The following is a 23,355-nucleotide window of genomic DNA, read 5'->3' as shown; positions in this document are numbered from 1 at the left end:
GGGCTGCTTAAACATTCAAATAAATAAATAAAAACTCTCTTCTAGCTGCACCTCAGAGGTCCTCCTTGCAGGACAGATGAAACAGAACTTAGCAAACTATATTTCAGGGTGAGTCAACTGATGGTGCAATCTCAGAAAATTGGATTAAGAAAATCAAAGTGCAAGTGCGGCATCGCACAAATGCAGCCATTGCAATCGCCCCATAATTCAGACCTGGAACCAGAAGCAATCATTTTTAAACCATGGCCCATGGCTCATGGCCCAGAGATGTCTGGTTAAATCATGGCTCAATACTACAGGGCTCAGCAGGGCAGAGAAAGTCGGGAGCGGGCGCGGGGGCTTCCGCCCGAACCCCGGATAGCTGAGCCCAGCCCTTTCATCGCGTCCCCCCCGCACCCCTCTTTTAGGAAAAAGCACGAAACGCCCCTCTTTAGCATCCCGAGAAGCCCAGTTTGACTGCGCGGGTTGCAAGGAGCGAGGCGGGCGGCTTTTTCCCCGGTTCCCCCGCTGCCCTGGGATTACCCCGAGGTCTCCCATCCCCGGCGAGGGCCTCGGGGGGGGGCGGGCCATGCCCTCTCCCAAGCGGGGGAGCCCCTGACCAGGTAGGCTGCGCCCGCCCAGAGAGGCTCCCTCCCGGCGGACGCGGATCCGGCTGCCACGTCCCCAGCGCCAGCGAGCCAGGCGGCCGTGGGCGGGGCGTCGGACGGCCTGCCTCTCCGCACGCGAGCCAATGGCGGCACGAGTTTCACGCATGCTCCCCGCGCCCGCCCTGCCCGGCAGCCGCAGACCCGCCGCCCGGCAGCAGCAGCAGGCAGTATTGACGGCGCTATGTGTGGTGAGTCTCCCGAGCATGTGCAGAGTGCCCTCGCGGTGACGGCGGGGAGGGTCCGGCCTCCCCTCGGTCCTCGCGATGGAGCCCCTTCGGCCCAGCGCGCTCTTCCTCTGGGGCATGTGCAGAGTGTTGCTCCTCCGGGTTAGGGGTCTGAGCTTCGCGCGCACACGAGACTCGCAGGTCGTGTGAACCCAACCGCTGCAGGTCAACCCGGGAGGCATCAACCCCCCCTCATCCGCGGAAGGATGTCCAGAAATGTGGGAACCGTCCGACGCGTGTCTGCAAAGCTCTGGCGAGCTTCTGTGGCTTTCCGGCCGGCGGCCTGCTTTGCCCGGGGCTCCCGCGATGAACTTTAGGGGGGCCCTTCTGGGGAGGGTCTCCCTCGCGGCCGGCGTCGGCCCTTCAGTCCCGGGGGGCACGGGGGTCCTTTGGCCCTTGCGGGTTTGCTCCGACCCGGGCGGTGGCAAAGATTCTCGCCGGCGCCCGGTTTGCAGAGCGGCAGCCTTGTGCCACCCGGGATCTCTGCTCGTCTGAATGCTCGGAAAGGACCCGGGTTTGCTCTCCCTGCGGAGTGAAAGGGAGAGAACTTTGGCCCGGAGGGTGGAGGACACGAGATCTCCCGGGAGCCTTCACCTGGGGCGAGCGGCTCCTGGGAATGTAGCCTGGAGGCACTGGATCCCTGATACGTGCTCTCTCTTCGTGTGCATGTGTTGTATATTGGAACACACCATTTAGCATCTCCCCACTGGGTTGTGGTTTCAAAAGAGCCCGGAAGACCCGTTTTTCCCCCAGGCGAGGCAGGGCGAGACCGAAGGCTTCCTTCCTGGCCCTCCTTTACCTTCGGTTGGTTTGATGGAGGCTTCTTGGGTTGGAGGCCGGAGTCATTGGGCCAAGCGGCATACAGGTTTAGTAGATCGTGACCCTGTAATATGCGGCTAGCGCCCCCGGGCTCCCTGTTGCAGGCCAGGGCAGGTGTGAGGGGAGGGGCCATCTCAGTGGCTGGGGACAAGGTGAGTGGGTGGGCTGTGTACTTGTGTGTGTCTGTGTCTGTGTGGACGTGCATGGGAGGCAAAACAGGAATTGGGAAAAAGAACTGGGTTTTCTCATCTACTCTTGCGGTCCTCCTTTATTTAGGATCCTACGTGCATCCATTAACCCTTCTTCCCCCCACTTCATCACCACTTACTTACCGACTTCACAGCTTTGTGGTCCTGCTCACTTGGTGTCACTGCAGGCAGTCCTCAACTTATGGCCCCAGTTGGGACCAGAATTTCCTTTGCCAAGCAAGGCAGTTGCTAACTCAGTCGTGGCCCGTTCCATGAACCTTTTTTGCCACAGTTGCTACCTGAATCTTGTGGTCGTTCAGTAACTGACTGCTTTTCGGAAGCCGGCCGGGAAGCTTGCAATGGTGATCACAAGGCCCTGGGATGCCCATCATGGTGCCTACATGCAAGCGCTCAAATTGTGTTTGCAACCATTATAAGCGTGAGGACCTGTTGTAAGTCACCTTTTCAGCCTTGTTGTAACTTTGTACACTTGTTAAATGAATAGTGTAAGTTGAGGATTACCTGTACGAAGCTCTTTGTTGTAAAAGCCTGGATTCACACATCACTAAGCTATAAACCATTATTTTCTCACAATACATGCCTTTACACATCACTAAGTCAGGTATGCTGAGTTCCTAAGATGGCAGGCAGCCCCCCTCTGCACCCCCAGGATGGAAGCTAAGCCAAAACCAGCTTCTGTGTTTAATTGTGTTTATTTTTCAAATAGGGGGGCAGGGGGGGAGTGAGGGTTGAATTAGGATGTGATTTCCCAGGGCAACTGGCAACTGTGAGAATGCTAACAATAGAAGAGGCAATTGGTACTATAAATAACTCGCTATGAGTAGACTGTCATTGTGTCTTCAAATTCATTGTAGGCCTTGCCTGTTCTGTGGCAGTCTGTGCTGTACTTTGTCTCCCAATGCATCCTTTTAAATACATTTGAATAACATTAAAGGAATTTGAATATTTTGGGCTAGACCGAAAATAGAATGGTGGCATATTAAAAAAGCATATGGATTTATTTTTATTGCTGTTATTTTGCTTCTTTTGGGACAGCATAATGTATTTTGCTGAGTTCCATGTAAAGGTCAATGTAATATGGGTGGCTGTATAAATGTTTCGGATAAATAAATACATTTTAAGTCCTGCTGCTACTGTCAAAATAGAGCTGGGTTGTGGGCTTTGTCTCCTCTAAACAGGAAGCGCAGCTGTGTGCGGCATTACAACTTCTAATAATGTTATTGTTGGTGAATATGCTGTGGATAGCATTTTCTAATGCTGATAGTCACTTTATGAGATTATTGTCTTGGTTGGTTTACATTATTGGGAACGTAAAAGGGGGAGTAAATCTTGTAAAGTCACTTGTTAATCAAAGCATCATAGCAGTTTTTCTTAGAATATTAAAGGTGGAATGATTTTTTTTTAAATCAGTGGTTATTCAACACTCATTGGTGTGAAATAAGAGAGAGTGGAATTTCGGTTAAAAGCAGGATGAAAGAGACAGACTTGGTTCTTTTCCTAAGGCAGGAAATAAGTTATGAGTAAATAAATGATTGATTGTGTGCCATGTCACTTTTGGCTCCTAATGGAATACATAGACAGTAATAAAAAAAAAAAGGGGGGGGTAATGCTACTGCAGGGGGAGGGCAATTCCTCATCTTGGGGAGAAGGCCCTCTCCTCTGAGCCCCTCCGGAACCCTTTGGACATTTTCAGCAAGGATCCCCTGCAGATCTTTTTTTTTTAATCTAGAAATGCATTTATTAACATTGGTAAACATTTGACCATTGTATTTTCTACACTTATTTGTTCATGTATTTTATGCGTAAATTATAGAGTGTACTGTACGTCTTTCGCTTTTTACTAAAGATTTCCATGGAGAGGCTTCCCTGCAGATCTGAATGTCTATGCAGGTTGGGGGACGGGGGTGTCCTTCAGAGAGGAAGGTCTTTGTCGGGAGGTTGCTTCCAAGGCTTATTGCGTCTGCACCTTACAAGGCGCGCAAAAAGACTGAACAAGCGGTGCAGTTTTCTTCCTCTTTGGGTGTTCTGCACTTTCCACAGCAGTGGACCTGCTGCCGTGGGCACCATTTGCATCTTCTGGGCAGGTGACCTATGGCGAGGAGCTGGCAGTGTTCAATGTTTTGCTGATCTTATATTTGCTTTACGCCATTTATATTTTATACTTTGGATTGCTAGAAAATGCAGAGCTGTCTGTTGTGTCCCAGCCTTGAGGTGTCAGCTGCTTTGGTGATTTGTAAAGTATTTACAGCCAAAAGCCAAAGTAAACTGAATTTATATATCTAATACTGCATATAACTAAATTTAGAATAAACCTGTTCTGAGGAACAATTGGGAAACTCTGTACTGAAAATAGGAGGAAGTAGCAGGAAAAAAATGCTATGGAAAAGATGCATAAATAACCTTTGTAGCTTTGTAATTGTATAATATATCACAGTTTCGTAAGTAGCAATTTGATTCTAGTAAAGTGTAGTTGCCTCAGTAGCATTTATTGTTCTGTGAAGGAGGTATATTCAGTCACCCTGGCAACCAACTAAAATTATTTATTAACTTTGCATATCTTTCAACAATTCTGTGCAGCTCTTGCCATTGTTTTATCCTTCCATTTGAGATCAATCATAATCTGTTGGTAGACCAGCCATTGCTCTGAAGTATCATTAATCTAAAAATGCCAGTGCATTGTTTAATTCTCTGATTTTCTCCAAAACTTCGCCTATCGTGAAGGAAATCTCTGTCATTATGCTGCATCTTTAATGGGTCAACAAAGGTGGAAGAGGTTCCAGATTCTTCCCTGGGCAAAAATTACCCTACAGCTGGTTGGTCCACTGGAAGATTCTCAATTGCACCCAGTTCAAATATCTGCCATAGATGAGAAGATGCAGGCTTCTAGCCAGGAGGATGTTGCTGCATTGGAACTTCATTAGAAAATTCATGCAATGTGGAGAAAATTGTGGACTAGGAGCCAAGGAAGCAGCGATCTTTAGGATCGTTCCTAAATTCTGCCCATCCAGAAAGTCATAGCTGTCCTTAATTCCAAGCCAAAAATGGCCGCGAACTCTTGTCATTGCATCTTCAGGAAGCCAAAGCCCCAAAGCAAGAGCCATCCTTGAGCACCAGATGCTGGGAGGAGCTGCTTGGATAGAGTTGGAAGAGGAATTTGCATTTATAATAAGACTTTCTTCCCACATATTAAGTATTGCCTTACTTGATTTAGATGTCATCCAGTCCAGAATGCTTCAGCTTTGAATGTGTCATGTGAATTGGAGATATGGACTATTAGATTGTCCTGTTTTTCCCCCAAAAATATATATATATATATTTAAAAGCATTAAAAGTTACTATTTTGGGGTCCACCTCAACAAAATTAAAAGATATTACTGATCTGTATAGTTTAAGGAGCCATTGCTTAGATCAGGGGTCTGCAAAGTTGGCAACTTTAAGACTTGTGGACTTCAACTCCCAGAATTCCTTAGCCAGCTATCCTAGCTGAGAAATTCTGGGAGTTGAAGTCCACAAGTCTTAAAGTTGCCAGGTTTGGAGATCCCTAACTTAAAAGTACTACTGGCTTAGATGTACTACTATTAAGGCTTACACGTACTTGCCAATGAGACGAACTACGAATACGTTAGACCTGCAAGGAATTCCTTTAATGTTGTTCCTGTTCCCATTTTAAATAATCTTTTAGGTATCTTTGCTTACCTGAATTACCACGTTCCCCGGACCAGACGGGAGATCTTGGAGACCCTAATCAAGGGGCTTCAGAGACTTGAGTATCGAGGATATGACTCTGCAGGTAAGCTGTTTGTATGATGGATGGTTCACTTACATCCTGAACTTCTTTGTGTGGTCTGCATATTAGAGTAGTGGCTCCTGGTTCAGATTATATTAAAAGCAGAAACCAAAATTTGCCAACTCCATTTACACATGGCGTGCTTTGCCTTCGTTACTGCATTTCAAGCTAAACCGTAGTTTAGATCAGAGGTCCCCAGCCCCTGAGCTGTGACCCAGTACTGGGCCGGGGGACCACACAGCCGCACAAGCGACGGGCGGGCGCTCATGTGCAGCTCCATTTGTGTGAGTGGTGGCCACTTGTGCGTGCGTGTGAAGCTCCATTTGTGTGATGGAGCTTCATGCATGCGTGTGAGTGCCCCCGCTCACACAAAGGGAGCTGCATGCAAGCACTCACGTCTGCTGCTCACATAGAACCATTTCATCTTTGCGGTTATTGAAAATCAGACCCTTTTTTTGATCTCCTTCCGGATAGATCTCCTTCAGAGGTCTATGTTAAGATGTTATGTTGATCTCCATATTGGATCCCAGTGCTTAGTTCCACCATTGATATTTCTACAAAGCTGTCCATGTATATTCAGATGGCCTTTAACGTGTTCTGGAATGTGAAGAAGCGGTGTGCGTATGTGAGGGAGCCTTTCCTTAGCCTTCTGTGTGCCTGGGCACCACTAATCCTGCCAGGGAAGCTACGGGTTTGCCTGCCACTCTTCCTTTCCTTCCCTGTTGTGTGGTAGGTGTTGGGATTGATGGCGGCAACGACAAAGATTGGGAGGCCAACGCTGGCAAGATCACGCTCATTAAGAAGAAAGGGAAAGTGAAAGCTTTGGATGAAGAAGTCAACAGTAAGTCTCGTTTTTCCACCCTTTCATTTTGGGGGCTGCATTAAAAAAAGGCCCTGACGTAGCAGATGGGCCAAGGGATAGCGCTGTCCATATCGTTCAGTTTATTGATTTGATTTGATTTTTGTAGCCACTCATTCCACCAGGCGACTCTGGGCAGCGGAGATCATAAAACATAAAAGACCAATGAAAAACAAAACTATCCCAACTGCCAGTAATTTAACTTTTGATAATCCTGAGTAAGAGTTTATTTTCCCTCTGGAGAGCCAAGATCGAGACCCGTAATAGGAAGCATTTTGCACGAGCACAAGATCCGAGGCTGTGTGTCTCCCGTGGTTCGGGTGATGGGGGAGGACGGTGGCAGCTGTGGGATCCGGCTGTTTTTCTTCTTCCTTGCTGTCTCTCTTTCTTTCTTGGTTTGTTTTTCCTCTTTTTTACTTACTGCATAATCAGCGTTATACAAAAAAACCCCAGCAAATATTCCGGAGTTCCTGCTTCGTTGCTGCATTGATGCCTGTAATTCTGAAATCAGTGAATTTAAGCCTAACCAGACAAGAGACTGTAACTGCTGCCTCTTCCTCTTTCTGTGACCAGTATAAAAAAGCCTTTACAATGGAAAAAATATTTTTCCCCTCTCCATAGAACAGCAGGATTTAGATCTGGACATTGAATTTGATGTGCATCTTGGAATTGCTCATACCCGCTGGGCCACCCATGGCGAGCCTAATCCGGTCAACAGCCACCCGCAGAGATCAGACAAAGACAACGGTAGGCTGGAACCGGGATCACAAAGTGGCTTTCTTGGGGGGGGGGGAGGATTTGTAGGGTGGGTGTGGGGGCTTTTACTGTAGCAAAGGGTGTGCTAGCCTAAACAATTCTCTGGAGCCAGATTCACTTAACAACCGGGTTACTAACTGATCAACTGCAGTGATTCATTTAACAACTGTGGCAAGAAAGGTGGTAAAATGGGGCAAAACTCACTTAACAAATGTCTCATTTAACAGAAATTTGGGGCTCAATTTGTGGTCGTAACTTGAGGACCACCTGTAATTCTTTGGCCACTTGTCTGCCCCCCTTCTCTGCCTTTGGCCGCCTGGTGCTCCACCCCCCTCTTAGGACCGCCCCGCATAAAGACTTTTTTGAACAAGGAGTTATTTCTTTTCCATGTTTCTTCTTTTGTGGCATGGTTTCTGATCACAGCCTCGGATATTTCGTTTCCTTTCAGAATTTATTGTTATCCACAATGGAATAATCACAAACTACAAAGACCTGAAAAAGTTCTTGGTAAGTTCAAGCTCCTTGGATTGTATTTTGTGTGACCCCTTAAAAACGGGGCTCGTGCTTGGGGTCTTGTCTGCTCCTTGGTGACTTGTCCCAAATGACTCCAAGGTTCTTCCAAAGTTGGACAGGGCCTCCTTTCGCACCCCTCCCCGTTGATCTCGACTGAGCCACATCTGTCACGCTGTTCACGCTTGTTGCTTCTCTTTCCTGATCCAGGTGCGAAACTAGCCCTCCTTTTCCTTTTTCATGTGTTTTCAGGAGAGCAAAGGCTATGACTTCGAATCGGAAACTGATACAGAAACCATCGCAAAGCTCGTCAAGTACATGTATGACAACCGCGAGAGCGACGACATAAGTTTCACCACCTTGGTGGAGAGGGTCATCCAACAGCTGGTACTTTCCTAGTTTTACACAAATCACTGGACAGTCTAGGTGAAAGATATTTTGCTAAACCATTGATACGGATTAATAATAGACGGTCGGGCTCTGTTGAGCCCACCATCAAGGAAGAGTGTGAGAATAGTTAACCAGCGGAACAGCTTGCCTCCAGAAGTTGTGAGTGCTCCATCATGGGAGGTTTTTAAGAAGAGACTGGACTGGAAGGGTATGAGGTCCCCTGTCTTGGGTAGGCGGTTGGACTAGAAGACCTCCAAGGTCCCTTTCAGTCCTGTGGTTCTGTGTTCTACTTCTCTACTTCTCTGATGGCTGCTTTTGTCTTCAGCCTCAGATGCAAGAAGAATCTCACTCCCAGGGAAGATCCAGCCGGGGGCAAATCTTGTTTGCAGCTGTGGCCACTAAAATGCCCCCAGTTTAGCTGAGTTATTTTCAAACTGTTAAGGATAATTGTATACAGGCAATCCTTGACTTAGCACCGTAATTGAGCCTGGAAATACGGTGGCAAGTCGTCGCAGTCATAAATCGAGGCATCATGTGAGCAGATCTGATTTTTTTGAGACTTTTAGCCACAGCCATTAAGTGAACACCATAATAACATAGTTGGAAGGAACCTTGGAGGTCTTCTAGTCCAACCCCCTTGCTCGAGCAGGAGACCCTATACCATTCCAGACAGGTGGCTGTCCAATTAAGTGAACGCTGCAGTCATTAAGTGAAACAATTAAAAAGAGTGTAACATACTTCTGTGCACATCTGTGCTTGTTTAGAAGGAAGCCAAGTCTAAGTCTCTACTGACTATTTATTTTTCCTAAAATAACTTCTTTGAAATCAGAAAGGGCCTGGTCATGCTTCTTACATGTTCAGTGCCGTGGAATTGGGGGCGTCTCTTTGCGTGGAGCTGAACGGAAGGACATTCAATGCCTGCTTTTCTTTCCTGTCCCCACGCAGGAGGGGGCCTTCGCTCTTGTCTTCAAAAGCGTCCATTATCCAGGCCAGGCGGTCGGCACGAGGTGAGCGCCAGTCTGTCCTTCCTTTCTCCCATCTTGACGGTTTGCACAGAGTTGATAAGATTTAGCCATGGCTAGTGGTGCACCTGAGCCTGCCACACTATAACCAGGGCTGAGTAGTTGCTCAGGAGTAAACTATGAGTAAGTCTCCCCAATGGCTGCTGCTGCCCATCTCAACCGAGGGTCCCTTTTTTGTTTTCCAGGAGAGGAAGCCCTCTGCTCATCGGGGTTCGGAGCGAGCACAAGCTTTCCACCGACCACATCCCGATCTTGTACCGGACAGGTATGTCGCCCCGAGCGGATGCTCTGGTTTTTCGTGTTGTTAGTGCCTCTGTAGCAGCTCATCTGAACTGCTGCATGAAATAACTTCGCAATTAGCACAGTGGGGGTAGAAGTCAGGGCAAAATTGATTTCCCTTCTTGAACTCTGGAAGCCATGACGGGCAGGCCCTCTTCCCTGAGAGTCTGCTGGAGACGTCCTCCTGAAGGGAACTTGACAGGGACAGTTCTAAGAGGAATTCCCTGATGCCTAAACCTGAGCCCAAAATCTCCATGACTAAGCAAGACAATTGTTAAGTTTGAGTTTTGTTTCATTTTACTACCTTTCTTGCCACAGTTGTTAAGTGGATCACTGCAATTGTTCAGATAGTTGAGTGATTCTGGCTTCCCCGTGGACTTTGCTTGTCAAAAAAGGTCGCAAAAGGAGATCACGTCACACACACACACACACACACACACACACACACAACACCATTACACGCCAGTTGCCAAATTTTCATGGTGTGACTGTGGGGTTGCTGCAGTGGTTGTAAGTGTGAAAAACAGGCATACTTTACTTTTTTCTGTGCCATTATAACCTGAACGGTCACTAAATGAATTGTTGCAAGTTGAGGACTGCCTGTGTTCGTATTTTCACTAATGAAAAATGCTGCCAGGTCAGTGGCTGAAATGAAGATGGCAAAACTATTGCTTTGTTTGTAAAATACAGTATTTTTTTTTCTTTCATTTTTCAATCACCAGAGACATTTGCATCCGTGTATGGAGAGAATTTGACATTCTTGGCCTGGAGTAGTTGTACTAATTCCATCCTCCACCACTTACAGTGTTTTCTGTTTGATTTCCTAACTGAAAACCCCCTTTCCCGGTTTGCACGTTGGGTGGGGACCCCAATTCCTACCACTGTGGGCCAGTGTGTTCCCAGCAGCTGCTGTCTCAGGGACTCCTCCCGGCTGGGGAAGCTGCTCCGGGTTTGGATGCTAAATTGACCTTGCTGAGATTCCTGTTGCTCTTGATGAGTTTCTGAAGTTGCTTTTCGTGTCACCCTTGCAGCCACCCAGTCTGTAGATCATTCATTTGATGGCGTGTCCCAAAAACTGGAAGAAGGTGCTGGAGACCAAACTTTTAATTTACCAGTCCTCTTGTATTTCAGAGAATAAATCAAAACACGGACAACCTTTTTAATTAGTGGTTTACTGCTTTCCACTTGAGACAGGGAACCGGCCCTGCACCGCATAATTCGGTTTCCGCCTCTTTGGCTGTTCTCCGGAATGGGGACCGTCAGTGGCGCTTCCGGGGGCCAAGGAACAGGGGCGCCCCTTTTCACCTTGTGCAATTGCTGGAAAGCAGGAGGAACCCCGTTAAAGAGGTTTCGTGTGTGGGGGAAATTTGCATGCCGTTCTTGTGATGGGGTTTCCCACTTCCCAGATTCATTTCTGGTCCTTCTTTGCCCTGATCTCATTTCCCTCCTGTCTCCTGATGTTTGTTACTGGTGGGAGGGGGCTGGATCGGCCTCTGGCACTGGCCTCCTGCCTTAGGAAGCCGCTTTCAGCACAGATTTCATGCCTTCCTCCAGATTGCATTAATGCACTTGATGCTCTTTGTAACTGTTGGCTGGCTAACGGTGATCAAAATGGAAAAGGTTTCAGCAGTTTTGGTGGAAATTCATTGAGGTGAAGGACAAAGGTATTCTGTCTTTAAGGAACAGCAGCAGCTCCCACTTAAAAAAAAATTCATTGGCTTCCTCAAATATTTAGATATTTTCTCTGATTTGGGGAGGCCGTACCAGTATCGGGAAAGGTGACCCAGATAACCCCTTGAGTTTCTCCCTTAAGCCCTGCCTAGAGAAGGGCAGGCCACCTGTCTCCCCCCCCCGCTCTCCTGTCCCCTCCCCAAGAAGGGCAGGCGATCTGAGAACAGGCCACTCACCCCACTCGCCCGTCATTCATGGCCTCCTAAAAGACAGGCCCTCCAGACAGGGTGTTACACAAATCACATTAAATGCCTGAATATGCTTGCCATGTTCTTCTAAGCCCTTCCTTTCTCGTTTGAGGCAGGGCCTTTGAACTCTCCCAAGTACAGCAACATTCACTCTGGGGGGAAAAAATAAAGCCTGTTGGGATTGGCCCAGAGGCCTGCCTTTTGATATATTCTCTCTCTATGGGTGTGTGGCTTTTTTTTATATTTCTGTCCCTCTTAGCACAAACTATCCATTCTGTCCATCTTCTCTAGCAATCCCAAAGGTGCTTTTTCCAAGAATTGAAGAAGCTTCTTGTATGAGAAGCAAAACATTTTCGAAGAAAAAAACCCCAAAAAGTCCAGTTGCCTTTTGAAAAGCCCCTCTGGGACAACCGTGACCTGGATGATGGAGAATCTCTGTAGAAAGTCTCTAGCAATCAGCATTCATGGGAATTCCCACCAGAGATGGGACTTTATGACTCTCCCTGAGCAAAATTCCAGTTTGGGAACCCCAAAGGATCTGCTGTTGTTTTTTTGCTGACAAGGATAACTGGCCCTTTGCTTTTTTTTTAAATGTCCCCTGTAAAAACTCTTTTAATTGAGCTTGGCTGACAACCTGACTTTGATTAAGATAGACTGGGGTGTCCCAACCAGCTGAGCGGTCCTTTTGGTGTGATTGTCCCATGGGGGAGCGGGGAGGGTTTTGGAAAAGTCAGAATGGCCTCTATCGCTGGGTGATCAAAGCCAAGCCATGGTGGGGCTTCAATAGTGCCGTTGCAGCCTCCGCATTGGCTTTTTTTGACACCCCCCTCGCCCCACTTCACCCCTCCCTGGGGCACTTCCTAACCGAGGCAGGGCGGGCATTAAAGAGTCACCTCCTGCACCTGTCCTTCTGAGGTCTTCAGGAGGCTCTTCCTGTTGGGGAAGCCTTCCTGCCTCGGAGGGCTGAGAAGGGGAAGCTTCATGTTGGAGCTGCAGTTGGGTGAGAAGAGCCCCACGGCCACCACGGGGGTTCAGGGGTCTGATGAGGGTCTCTGGTGTTGCAGGCAAAGACAAGAAGGGCACCTGCAGCCTCTCTCGCATGGACAGCACCACCTGCCTCTTTCCCGTGGAGGAGAAGGCCGTGGAGTACTACTTTGCCTCGGATGCCAGGTCTGTGGCACGTGCGGAGGGCGCTGGAGAGGGTTCCCAGAGGAGGGAGGGGCTGGCAGCCTGGACCCTCCCTTCCCGGAGGGAGGCTACATCCTCAGCCATTAAAGAGATCTGTTAGTCTTTTCAAGCACAGGAGGTCCTTGACCTATGGCCATAATTGAGCCCAACATTTCCGTTTCTAAGCAAGACAGTTGTTAAGTGAATTTTGCCCTATTTTATGACCTTCCTTGCCACAGTTGTTAAATGAATCTCTGCAATTAAGTTATTAGCACTGTTGTTAAGTGAATATGGCCTCCCCCATTGACTTTGCTTATCAGAAGGTTGCAAAAGGGGATCACGTGATCCCAAAGGGACGCTGCGACCGCCCTAAGCACTAGCCAGTTGTCAAGCAGCTGAATTTTGATCAGGTGACCTTGGGGAGACCATAATGGTTGTAAGTGTGAAAAAGGGTCACCAGTCAGTTTTTTCCAGTGCTGTTGTAACTTCTAAAGGTCACTAAATGGTTGTAAGTCGAGGACTATCTCTAGTGAAAGTTTGGGGGGCAGCTTTCCAACTTGGGGGCTGTAACCTGGTCCCCTCCCCCCTCTAGTACCAGAGCATGATCCACTTCCAGGAAGGGAAGGGGCTGATCTGCTCCTGCTTTTCCATTTGGGGGGGGAAGGAGGGAAGGAAAGCCGAGGGAGACCAGCCCCTCTGATTTCCCCACAGGGCACGGCTGGTATCGTTTGGCAACGAATTGGCTGGACGTTAGTAGCATCATTTGATCTGGGGTCACGTGTGGAAACTGGAGAGATTTATCCCACAAAGGCCTTTCTTTCTTATTTTAGCATATTTTGGAGAGAGAAAACGTGCTGCAGATAATAGCTCATTTCATGGCTAAATCCATTCATTCATTCATAAGATTTGTATGGCCTCCCATCATAAAACAACTCTGAGCAGTGACATAACTCATTTGGAAGAGTCTCGGGCAGATAATTCCCTAATACTGGGGTCCCCAACCCCCGGGTTGTGGTCCAGTACTGGGCCGCAGCCTGTCGGGAACCAGGCCCTGCAAGCAGCAGGCAAGCAGGCGCGCAACTCCATTCGCACAAATGCAGCTTTGTGCACATGCATGAGTGCCTGCTGTTCACACAAATGGAGCTGCGAGTGTGGAACTCTCCCCCATCCCTTGCCAGTCCGCAAAGCCGGAAGGGTTGGGGAACTCTGCCTTAGAGGAGAGACAGAAGAAGTAGGAAATGAAGCTGGAAAGTCCCTTTCGATGAAATAGCAAAGTTTACGTGAACATTTAAGACTTATCATTAATGGTTCTCCTTCATAATTCACCCTACTTTTCTTTCACGTGAATTTTAAGTTAAGCATTTGAGTATCACTTTGGCAGGCACGGTTGATATAAGGAGTACAAATAATGCTATAAATTCTCTAGATCTCACTTGGTTTTAGCATCTTTTTTTTTTTTTTTAATCCTTTTTTTCTGATACGCGTCCCATTCTAAACTGCTTTGTGGGTTCCTTCAAGGGTTGTTAACCCATTCTCAACCATTCTCTCACAGCGCTGTGATTGAACACACCAACAGAGTGATTTTTCTAGAAGATGATGATGTGGCAGCCGTAGTGGAGGGCCGCCTCTCCATACATCGGATCAAGCGAACTGCTGGAGATCACCCTGGCCGGGCAGTTCAAACCTTGCAGATGGAGCTACAGCAGATCATGAAGGGTATGGATTGAGGGCTTGGTCTTCCCAAACGTTTTGTTTGCCAGGCTGGTTCTGACGTGTTCACAGTTCCTTCCTGTGTAAAGCTACCATCTTGCTCTACTGTGACCTATTGGCTAGATCCTTAGAAGGTTCCTTCAGGTGCTCTCAGATAGGACCCATTTGGCCCTGATATGTAGATCTATTGAGTTTTTCATAACTGTTCAGCTGGAATTCAGATCCTTCCATGAACTCTTCCTAATTGTCCAGTCATGGGTCCTCCTCTCCAATGTTAATTTTGCATTTTCAGAATAGCAAAATGGGTTTTTTTTGTTGTGTTATGGATGTAGAGTTGGACCGAGGGTGGCTTGCATTTCAAAATGAGAATGACAATGTTGCCTCTCTTTAATGAATTTCCTTTTGTTCTTTCCAGGTAACTTCAGTTCATTCATGCAAAAGGAAATATTTGAGCAACCAGAATCTGTCGTGAACACCATGAGGGGAAGAGTTAACTTTGATGACTACACAGGTAAAAGCTTCCGAATTGTCTTCTGCTCAGAAAATCAGATTTTTACACAAAACCCTGTCTTTCCAAAAATGGTTTAAGTGGTTTAAGATAGATTTCATTCACAGAGAACATCTGTAGATGTTCTTCTAACACTGGAACATGATGATAACTCTGCTTCTCTGCTTGTGAGCAAGTTCTTTTTTTCCAAAAGTTCTTTTACTTTTGACTAGTAAACTTGCTGTGAGCCAACTTGTCCCGTGATCAATGCCTCTGGCTGTTGTGCTGTTTATCTCTGGAGGTTGCTTTGGCAGGCCTTGGAGCATATTTTGTTACTGACCAATTCTCTTTGGGGTGAGGGGTGGAGCCTTTGGTAAGAATTGCTAAAGAAATCCTGCGGGGTCCTTTGCTCTGAAGCTGTCCTGCTTTTCTCTGGGCCATTTTCCTCAGGGCTTTGCATTGTTATTTATCGCAGTGAATCTTGGGGGCCTGAAAGACCACATCAAGGAGATTCAGAGATGCCGGCGTCTGATCCTCATTGCTTGTGGGACAAGCTACCATGCAGGCGTTGCTGTGAGTAGCTGAACTCAAATAGCATTTCAAAGTTTTTGAACTATTAGCAATGCCCTGGGCCAGGATAACGTCAGTCATGCTATTGAGACTCCAGGTTTTTTTTCGATGGTAGGCAGGGGGTCCCAAAAAATCAAAATGACACCCACAACCATGTAGCTGAAGCCTTGTGTCCTTTTTATGTGTTTCACTGGTGTTTTGCTAGTGCCAAGCACCTCATTCTGAGGCTTTGAACAGTTAGACCTCTGGAACTATTAAAACAGGAAGAACTTCTATGAGATCCTTAATTTACCAGCCTGTGGGTGGAATAAATAATATGCACAAAAATATGCTTTAGTTTAATCTTATGTCCTGCTTCTTTCTTCCCCTCCCCGTCGTCCTCCCCCCTTGCTCCCCCAGACTCGCCAAGTGCTGGAAGAACTGACCGAACTGCCTGTCATGGTGGAGCTGGCCAGTGACTTCCTGGACAGGAATACTCCCGTCTTCCGCGACGACGTCTGCTTTTTCATTAGCCAGTCAGGTGGGACGGCCAAGGGAGGCCTCTGCGAGCAGGAGGTCGGCTGAGAAAAGAGTGCAGAGTTCACCCAGGGTTTTAGCAACACGCCTATCTTGTAGATTGTTTTTTTTTTTTTAAGATAGTGCATAAATCCAACTTTCACCTCCATAAAGTTGGATACCTGCATATATCCAACTTTACGGTGGCTAAAGTCTCTATTAGCACTTCACTCCAAGGGAGCAAAGTATATTTTTTATTCAAGGTAGAAGAATTGTATGAATATATTCGGCCCTCCAATAATGGCAGATCATAACGAATGCCTTCTCTTAGCCATGTGGTCTAGGGCTGAGGGAATCAAGAACATCTGAAGAAGGGTTGGGGGTGCCTGCACCATATGCCTTCTTAGCAAAATGATTGTATGAGAAGGAGGAGGAAGAGGGTTTAAGCAAGTTTAGCAATCGGAGTGGGGATCCCCCCCAAAAAACGTGCTTCATGGGTAACCACCCAGCACGACAAAAGTGACCAAAATCTGCAACCACCCAGCAGACCGGGGCGGGGGGGGGGAGATAAAAACCAAACAGCCCACCCCCTGCCAATTCTCAACAGAAATGCTCACGAGAACGAAAACCGTCATGCTGGGAGGTTACCCACGAAGCACCTTTGTTTGGGGGGGGGATCCCCACTCTGGTTGCTAACCTTGCTTAAATCTTCTTCCTTCACCACCTTCTCACTGGAGCCCCCCTTTGTCTGAAACAGTGCAGCAGGAAGACCCCTGGTGATGGGGATCTGCCCTCTGCAGAGTAAGGGCAGGGCTCCAGCTGATTGGCGCTTCTTTGGGGCTCAGCAGAAGTGCCAGGATCAGCACTGAGCTCCAGCGAGAGCCTGGCGCTTCTGCTGAGCCCTGACAGCCCCAAAGAAGCCGGGTGAGAACCTGTCGCTTGGGAGAGCCGATGCAGAGCTTAATCTGGCTGTGTCTGAGGTGTGTCCCCTGTTCACAATGAATGGAGGACTAAGGCCCCTGCACTGACAGATCTTCGGCACTTGGTGGGAGCCCCTTCTTGATTGACCACGTCCATCTCTCTCGTCAGGGGAGACGGCCGACACGTTGATGGCCCTTCGGTACTGCAAGGAGAGGGGAGCCCTCACGGTGGGCATCACCAACACCGTTGGGAGCTCCATTTCACGGGAGACGGACTGCGGGGTGCACATCAACGCCGGGCCAGAGATTGGGGTGGCCAGTACAAAGGTGAGGATCCTGTGCGTAAAGTGAACTCAGACAAGCAGGTTTGCACAAGGTGCACCATCTTAATAGGCCTCCCTCTCGGTACCCGTGCAGACGGCCCCTGGCCCCTTCTGCTGCTCTTAAGGACAGGAGGGGTCCCGAGAATTAACTATCCTCCACCTGCATTCTGAAAGGGCCTCTGTTTTAGGTGTAGTCAGAAAAGGCAGGACAGGTGAGAACAGTAACTCATAGTTTGTGGCTGAACCAAAATGTAAAGCTGTCTTTTCCTCCGAACTCAAGCTCTGTGCCACCCTCAATGAGAGATCCAGCCCAGAACTCGGGAGGCTAAATCTATTTTGGATTACTATGCATTTGTGCCTCCCAGCTCAAAAAGGGGATTGGAATTTGGTGGAGACAGATTGATCTCTGGGTTCTTGAAAAAGAGGGAGAAGGTTGGGGGCAGCTGCCTTGCCCCGGAGAGAGGGGCCCAGGGCTTCTCCACTCCCCACGGATTCTCCAGCAGAAGGGCCTCCCTGGCAGGGGTGCCCCACCCAGAGCCCCGGAGAAGGGGGCTTGGCGGAGGATGGAGGCCATCCAGAACCCAAGCAGACTAAAGCAGTTGAACAAAGCGAAAGACCAGCCAGAGGGCTGAACCTTTTCCTGACCCCTCATTATCGGGAGAAGAGCGTAGCTTCCTCTGTGCCTCGCCTGGTCTCTGAGGAGCTGAGCAAAGCCAAATCAATCCTGGTTAGCTTGAGGCAGGGGGCTCCGGGGAGCTGCGTCTGCAAGGGGCCGGAATCCAGGCCTGGTCAACCCACGTCCAGCCTTCCCTCCTTGGCGTTCTTTGGGGAAGGTTCTTGTCCTGATGGCATTTGGGGGCACTCTGGGCTTGGTGGCAGCTTTGGGTGGTCAGCGTTCCAATTCCTGCTGGCCAGAGCCCAGAAGGGCCAGATGTGGCTCATTGAATTATTTTCCCAGCTGAGCTTGCATTCCTGGAGAATGGAGTCACCGTTCGAGATAAGAAATGGAAGTTAACCCAAACCAGGGGTAGGCAACCTTGGCTCTTTTATGACTCGTGGACTTCAACTCCCAGAATTTCTGAGCCAGCATTGAAGTCCACGAGTCATAAAAGAGCCAAGGTTGCCTACCCCCTGACCCAAACAATTCTTAGAAAAGCTGACAATGTCGTAGTCCGTGATTTATGACCTCGAGTGAGCCCAAAATTTCTGCTGCGAAGCAAGACAGCTGTTAAGTGAATTTTGCTCCATTTTACGACCTTCCTTGCCAGGGTTGTTAAGTGAACCATTGCAGTTGTTAAGTTAGCAACGTGATTGTTAGGTGAATCTGGCTTCCTTACAGTCCCTCCGTTCCCAATGATGAGGAAGGGGAGAAGACGGCTGGCCTTCCAGGCATTTCCTGAACTGGCTTTAAGGGGCCCTTAAAGGCTTCTGCTTCACAGGCCGCCTTATTCTCCTCTCTTCTCCAGGCCTACACAAGCCAGTTTGTGTCCTTAGTAATGTTTGCGCTCATGATGTGCGACGACAGAATTTCTATGCAAGAACGGAGGAAAGAAATAATGCGAGGCCTCAAGCTGTTGCCAGGTAGGTACACGTGACCAGCAAGGTCATTTTGAATATTTTAATTTGATTCCTCTGAGTCTTGCTTCCACTGGTGAGCCACCCAGAGTTTAATTATGCGAGATGCTGCACACATTTAAATAAATACACGCAAATGGGATTTTGACTAGTGTGTCCTCCGCACAGGGAGATATGTGTGAAGGGAGGTGAACTGCCTTTGGGGCAGGTAGAACATAAAACGTAGAATAATAAGAGTTGGAAGGGACCTCAGAGATCTTCTATTCCCCCCTCCCCCTTTCAAAGGTCTCTGAACACTCAGTAGCCGGGGCGAGTTGTGTGCTTTTGACGCATTGCCTCTTCTTGTGCTTTTGATAGACTTGATTAAAGAAGTGCTGAGCATGGACGATGAGATCCAGAAACTGGCCACAGAGCTCTACCACCAGAAGTCCATCCTCATTATGGGGCGGGGCTATCACTACGCAACCTGCCTGGAGGGCGCCCTGGTGAGCATCCTCTTGAACCCACATCTTCGTGAACACGGCTCACTGGCAGCTGCAGTTGCACCAGTTGGAGAGAGACATGTTCCTAGTCCCTTGGGGCAGATAAAGCGGGGGTGGTAGTGAAAGAGAAGCCTGCCAGACATGGTCATTCATAAATCATGGAGGGGTACCAAAGACCAGAATGTGGACAGGCTTTGAAAGCGAAAGATCTAAACCAGGGTTTCTCAACTTTGACCACTTGAAGATGGTCAAAGCATAAGGCTCTGTAGCTGGTGGGATGCTTTCTTTTCTAGCAGAACTTAAGATGTAGGGACCACACTGGAGCTCTGCTCCCCACCTGAGTTTATCTTCAGTCTCCTCTAATGCTTTGCAGATACACAGAGGAATTTCTGGGCAGGTGTATCTGCCCAGATGGGAATCAAGATTTTTTGCATTGGTTGTAAGTGCCATATTTGTACCATTTGACTTTTTGGGGGGATACCCCCCATTGCCTTCCAGTCATCCCTGTTTCTGGAATGATAAACCCATCCCAGTGTGTTTCAAGATAGCCCTCATTTCAAATAGGTCTTGTGCAGGACAAACTTTATTCAGAAGCATCCTCTGAGTGGGCTGGTTCACAAAATGTTAGAGATGGGGCACAGTCCGGAAAGTGGCGTCTCCTTGGTAGTCCTATTCTATTCTATTCTATTCTATTCTATTCTATTCTATTCTATTCTATTCTATTCTATTCTATTCTATTCCATCCCATCCCATTTCATTTCATTTCATTCCATTCCATTCCATTCCATTTTACTCTACTCTACTCTACTCTACTCTACTCTACTCTACTCTACTCTACTCTACTCTACTCTACTCTACTCTACTCTACTCTACTCTACTCTACTCTACTCTACTCTACTCTACTATTATTACTCCATTCCACTCCACTCTACAGGAGAACAAAGCAAAGGGTTTGTTCTGGCTGATCCTCTGTGGAAGCCTTACCACAATGTTCTTCCTTCACTGTTTCCCCTTTTCTCAGAAGGAAGGAAGCTTAAGGGAAGGAGTTGTTCTGGGCCCCTCTTTTTTTCAAGGAATTCACATAGAGGTTTCACAGTGACTTTCTCTTGACAAATAGTAGATGTCTTGAAAGTTCGAGAACAGGGAAAACTTTGGTTCTCGACCAAGGCAGCTGAGAGTAACGAAGGGGTCCTTCTGCTTAGAAAATCAAAGAGATCACCTACATGCACTCGGAAGGCATCCTGGCTGGGGAACTGAAGCATGGCCCCCTCGCCTTGGTGGATAAGCTGATGCCCGTGATTATGATCATCATGAGGGACAACACCTATGCCAAATGCCAGAATGCGCTGCAGCAGGTGATGGCACGGCAGGTGAGCAAAGTGGTGTCTTCTCCCCCCCCCTGGGAATATTGAATGGGGTAATCAGCCCTGCTGACTGTATTTTAGTCACTTTCAGGTGTGAAGCTGTCTGCTTTCTAATGAAAAAAATAGCAGGCTGTTAACAAAACAAAGCAGATGTTCCCCTCAGAAAGATGAAGGACCTCGTTTCAGCTGGAGGAGGCCCACATGGGAGCTTCTTGGTGGATGTCAGAACTGCCATCTTATGCCTGCGTTTCGCATCCGCCAGCTGCTAGTCTGCCATGAACTGTGGGGGGGAGGGAGCTGAACGGGAGGAGGGAGGCTGACTGCTCATCATACCTTCCAGAGACACCAAGTCAAGGTGTCCATTGGGAATGGAACGGAAAGGCTAGCAAGTCACCAACCAGCCCACCATTGAAGACAGTTCCCCAAACCATTCAAATTTAATTGGACCCTTAAGGAACCAGCAAAGAGGAGGTGCTGTCCTGGAGAGGGCTGGGCATCAAAGAAAGGCAAGATGGCAGGCACAACCATATAGTTTGACTCTTTTGAGTCCAGTCCTCACGGATGGCCCCCATGGGTGTCTTTGAGGCTAGATTGAGTCAGTAGAGACTTCTCTGTTCACTCCTTTTGTTTAATTTTCATAGGGGCGGCCTGTCGTGATTTGTGGTAAGGAAGATATTGAGACCATCAAGAATAACAAGCGAACCATCAAAGTCCCCCATTCGGTGGACTGTCTGCAGGGCATCCTGAGTGTGATTCCTTTACAGCTGCTGGCTTTCCACCTGGCTGTGCTCAGAGGCTACGATGTAAGTTACAACTCTTCAGAAGCCCCTCTCACTCTCCTCTTCCCAGTTAACCCCAGAAGTTCAATAACTCACTTCAGGCTAGGATGTCAGGGGGTTAAGTGGACACAGCAAATTCCTGGGAATCAGCTAGGCCAGGGGTAGGCAACCTTGGCTCTTTTATGACTCGTGGACTTCAACTCCCAGAATTCCTCAGCCAGCCCTGGCTCAGCTTGGAAACCTCTCCCTTTCCCCTCAGCATGGCTGGCTCAGGAATTCTGGGAGTTGAAGTCCACGAGTCATAAAAGAGCCAAGGTTGCCTACCCCTGAGCTAGGCTAAATGTAAGAGCGGGCATTCGTGACTTCCGAGCTAAGCTACAGCTGAGGAACCATCAAGCATCCTTAATTTTTTACTGTGAAAAAAGATTTTAATAGTTTTTATATCATTTTCATTCTTCCAGGTTGACTTTCCAAGAAACTTGGCCAAATCTGTTACAGTTGAATGAGATGCTTGCCCAAGGTTGACAAGAGATTCCTTCCCCTTCACTTTTGGTACCGAAAAACGCTGATTTTAAACCTTCTCCTGTGATCAATTCTTACTTCCAATCTAGAAAAATCTTTATACTGTAATTGTTGCATTTGTGATAGTTAGGATTTGAATCCATAAGCTCCTAGTAGCATTGTTCAGTGGCAGCAAAGTCAAGAGTACTGTTCCCCCCCCCTTTTTTTTTCTTTTAAATTGTTTGTTGTAATCCTCGTCGGTTATATAAAATTGTCTCATTTCCTAGTTATCTCTAGGACATTCAGAGGGGGTGAGCTCTTGCAGGGTTGGAAATGAAATTGCAAATGAGAGATAAGGACTTGCCTTCTTTCCCAAAAGTGCTTGCAAAGGCTGCATTTTGGAGTTTGGTATTACGCCCCCAGACCTGCAAAAGGATGTAAAAGTACCTCCCCCCATCCATAAACAGAGATCTGCATAGCTGGTCCTTCTGAGGTGAAGGCCCTGTGTCACTCTTTAATGGGAATCAAGTCAAATGACGGCAGGTTGATTTAACCTTGGCATTTTTAAGTGAGGAGCAGAGAAATCCCTTTTCTCCAAACAAGGTCAATTTCCATTTTTCAAGGAATTTATTTTTCAATGCATCAAAGAGAAATGTCAGCATTTGAAGGTGCAATGAGAAAAAAAGTCTGTCTTGAACTACTGGTGTGGCTGAAGGCGAACCAGCACCTGGCCAGGCAACCCTTCAGTCCTTCTCCTGCTTCCCTTGATCCGTGAAGGTGCGTGGTGGTGGACTCCAGGGGCAGCAGTAGAGTCGGAATAGGTGTCCTCCAGTGAACCTGGATACCAGGGACGAACAAGGGAGTTGTGTTTTCCATCTGGACATATTTTAGGTCTGCTCTGTGTAGCATTCCTATTCCTGATAAAAAGAGGGAAAACACCTCTGGATTTTAAGTTGGAGGGGCCTCAGCGAAACCCCATCTCAAGGCCCCGTGCTTCTCCAGTTATCAGAAACGGGCAGCTTTTCTTTCAGTTCAGAGTGTTGGCTTTGAACAGTCTTTCAAACTAGATCAGTCCTCTGTTCTTGTGGATATTATGCTGATATTTCTGCGGTGGGCAAGAGCTAAAATGATTCTAAAATGACCCCAATGGGAATAATTCAGCAGGGAAGGCATTCGACATAAGGAGAGGACCAAAGATAAATGGATGCCTCAGGAAACATATCATATAGCTCTGAAATCTCTAGAGGATGTGAACATAATAAAAATCCAGAGTGACCAAAATATGCCGCCCTTCAACTTCTCATTAGTTAATGGGACAGACATTGGCACCAAAAAGGCTTTCATTGATGTCTTTCGAGAGTGGAGAAAAGGCAAATTGCACAGAAAGTTAACAGAAATTTAAACTGTGTCAGAATATAGAGGTAAGCTGAATCTAGGCCTGTTCTCGGCACCTTTTTATCCTAATAGGATGACACAGAGAGACATTGACCATCCTTCTTTCCTCACTGTGCACTTGGGGGGGGGGGGGAAGATGACCAGCAGCATCCATTAGGTAGAAGCT

At 47.7% G+C, this 23,355-nt stretch overlaps 1 protein-coding gene across 1 annotated transcript; it reads left to right on the top strand.

Annotated features, from left to right (window-relative positions):
* Positions 1–820: 820 nt before the first annotated feature.
* GFPT1 (glutamine--fructose-6-phosphate transaminase 1) lies at positions 821–21,912 on the top strand. Its single transcript, XM_015811124.1, has 20 exons — positions 821–835; positions 5,582–5,689; positions 6,420–6,527; positions 7,167–7,292; positions 7,750–7,808; positions 8,064–8,198; positions 9,147–9,208; positions 9,409–9,488; positions 10,534–10,587; positions 12,486–12,591; positions 14,141–14,304; positions 14,714–14,809; positions 15,261–15,358; positions 15,755–15,875; positions 16,940–17,097; positions 18,560–18,674; positions 19,026–19,153; positions 20,353–20,520; positions 21,156–21,317; positions 21,755–21,912. The coding sequence occupies exons 1-20, from the start codon at positions 829–831 to the stop codon at positions 21,797–21,799; spliced, it is 2,100 nt and encodes a 699-aa protein (XP_015666610.1). The 5' UTR covers positions 821–828; the 3' UTR covers positions 21,800–21,912.
* Positions 21,913–23,355: the final 1,443 nt, after the last annotated feature.

This window comes from Protobothrops mucrosquamatus, unplaced genomic scaffold (assembly GCF_001527695.2).
Source record: "Protobothrops mucrosquamatus isolate PMUCROS unplaced genomic scaffold, P.Mucros_1.0 scaffold31, whole genome shotgun sequence".
In the NCBI taxonomy this organism is placed as follows: Eukaryota; Metazoa; Chordata; class Lepidosauria; order Squamata; family Viperidae; genus Protobothrops; species Protobothrops mucrosquamatus.
The sequence above is the reverse complement of the archived record's forward strand: the minus strand, read 5'-3'. Positions and strand labels throughout refer to the sequence as shown.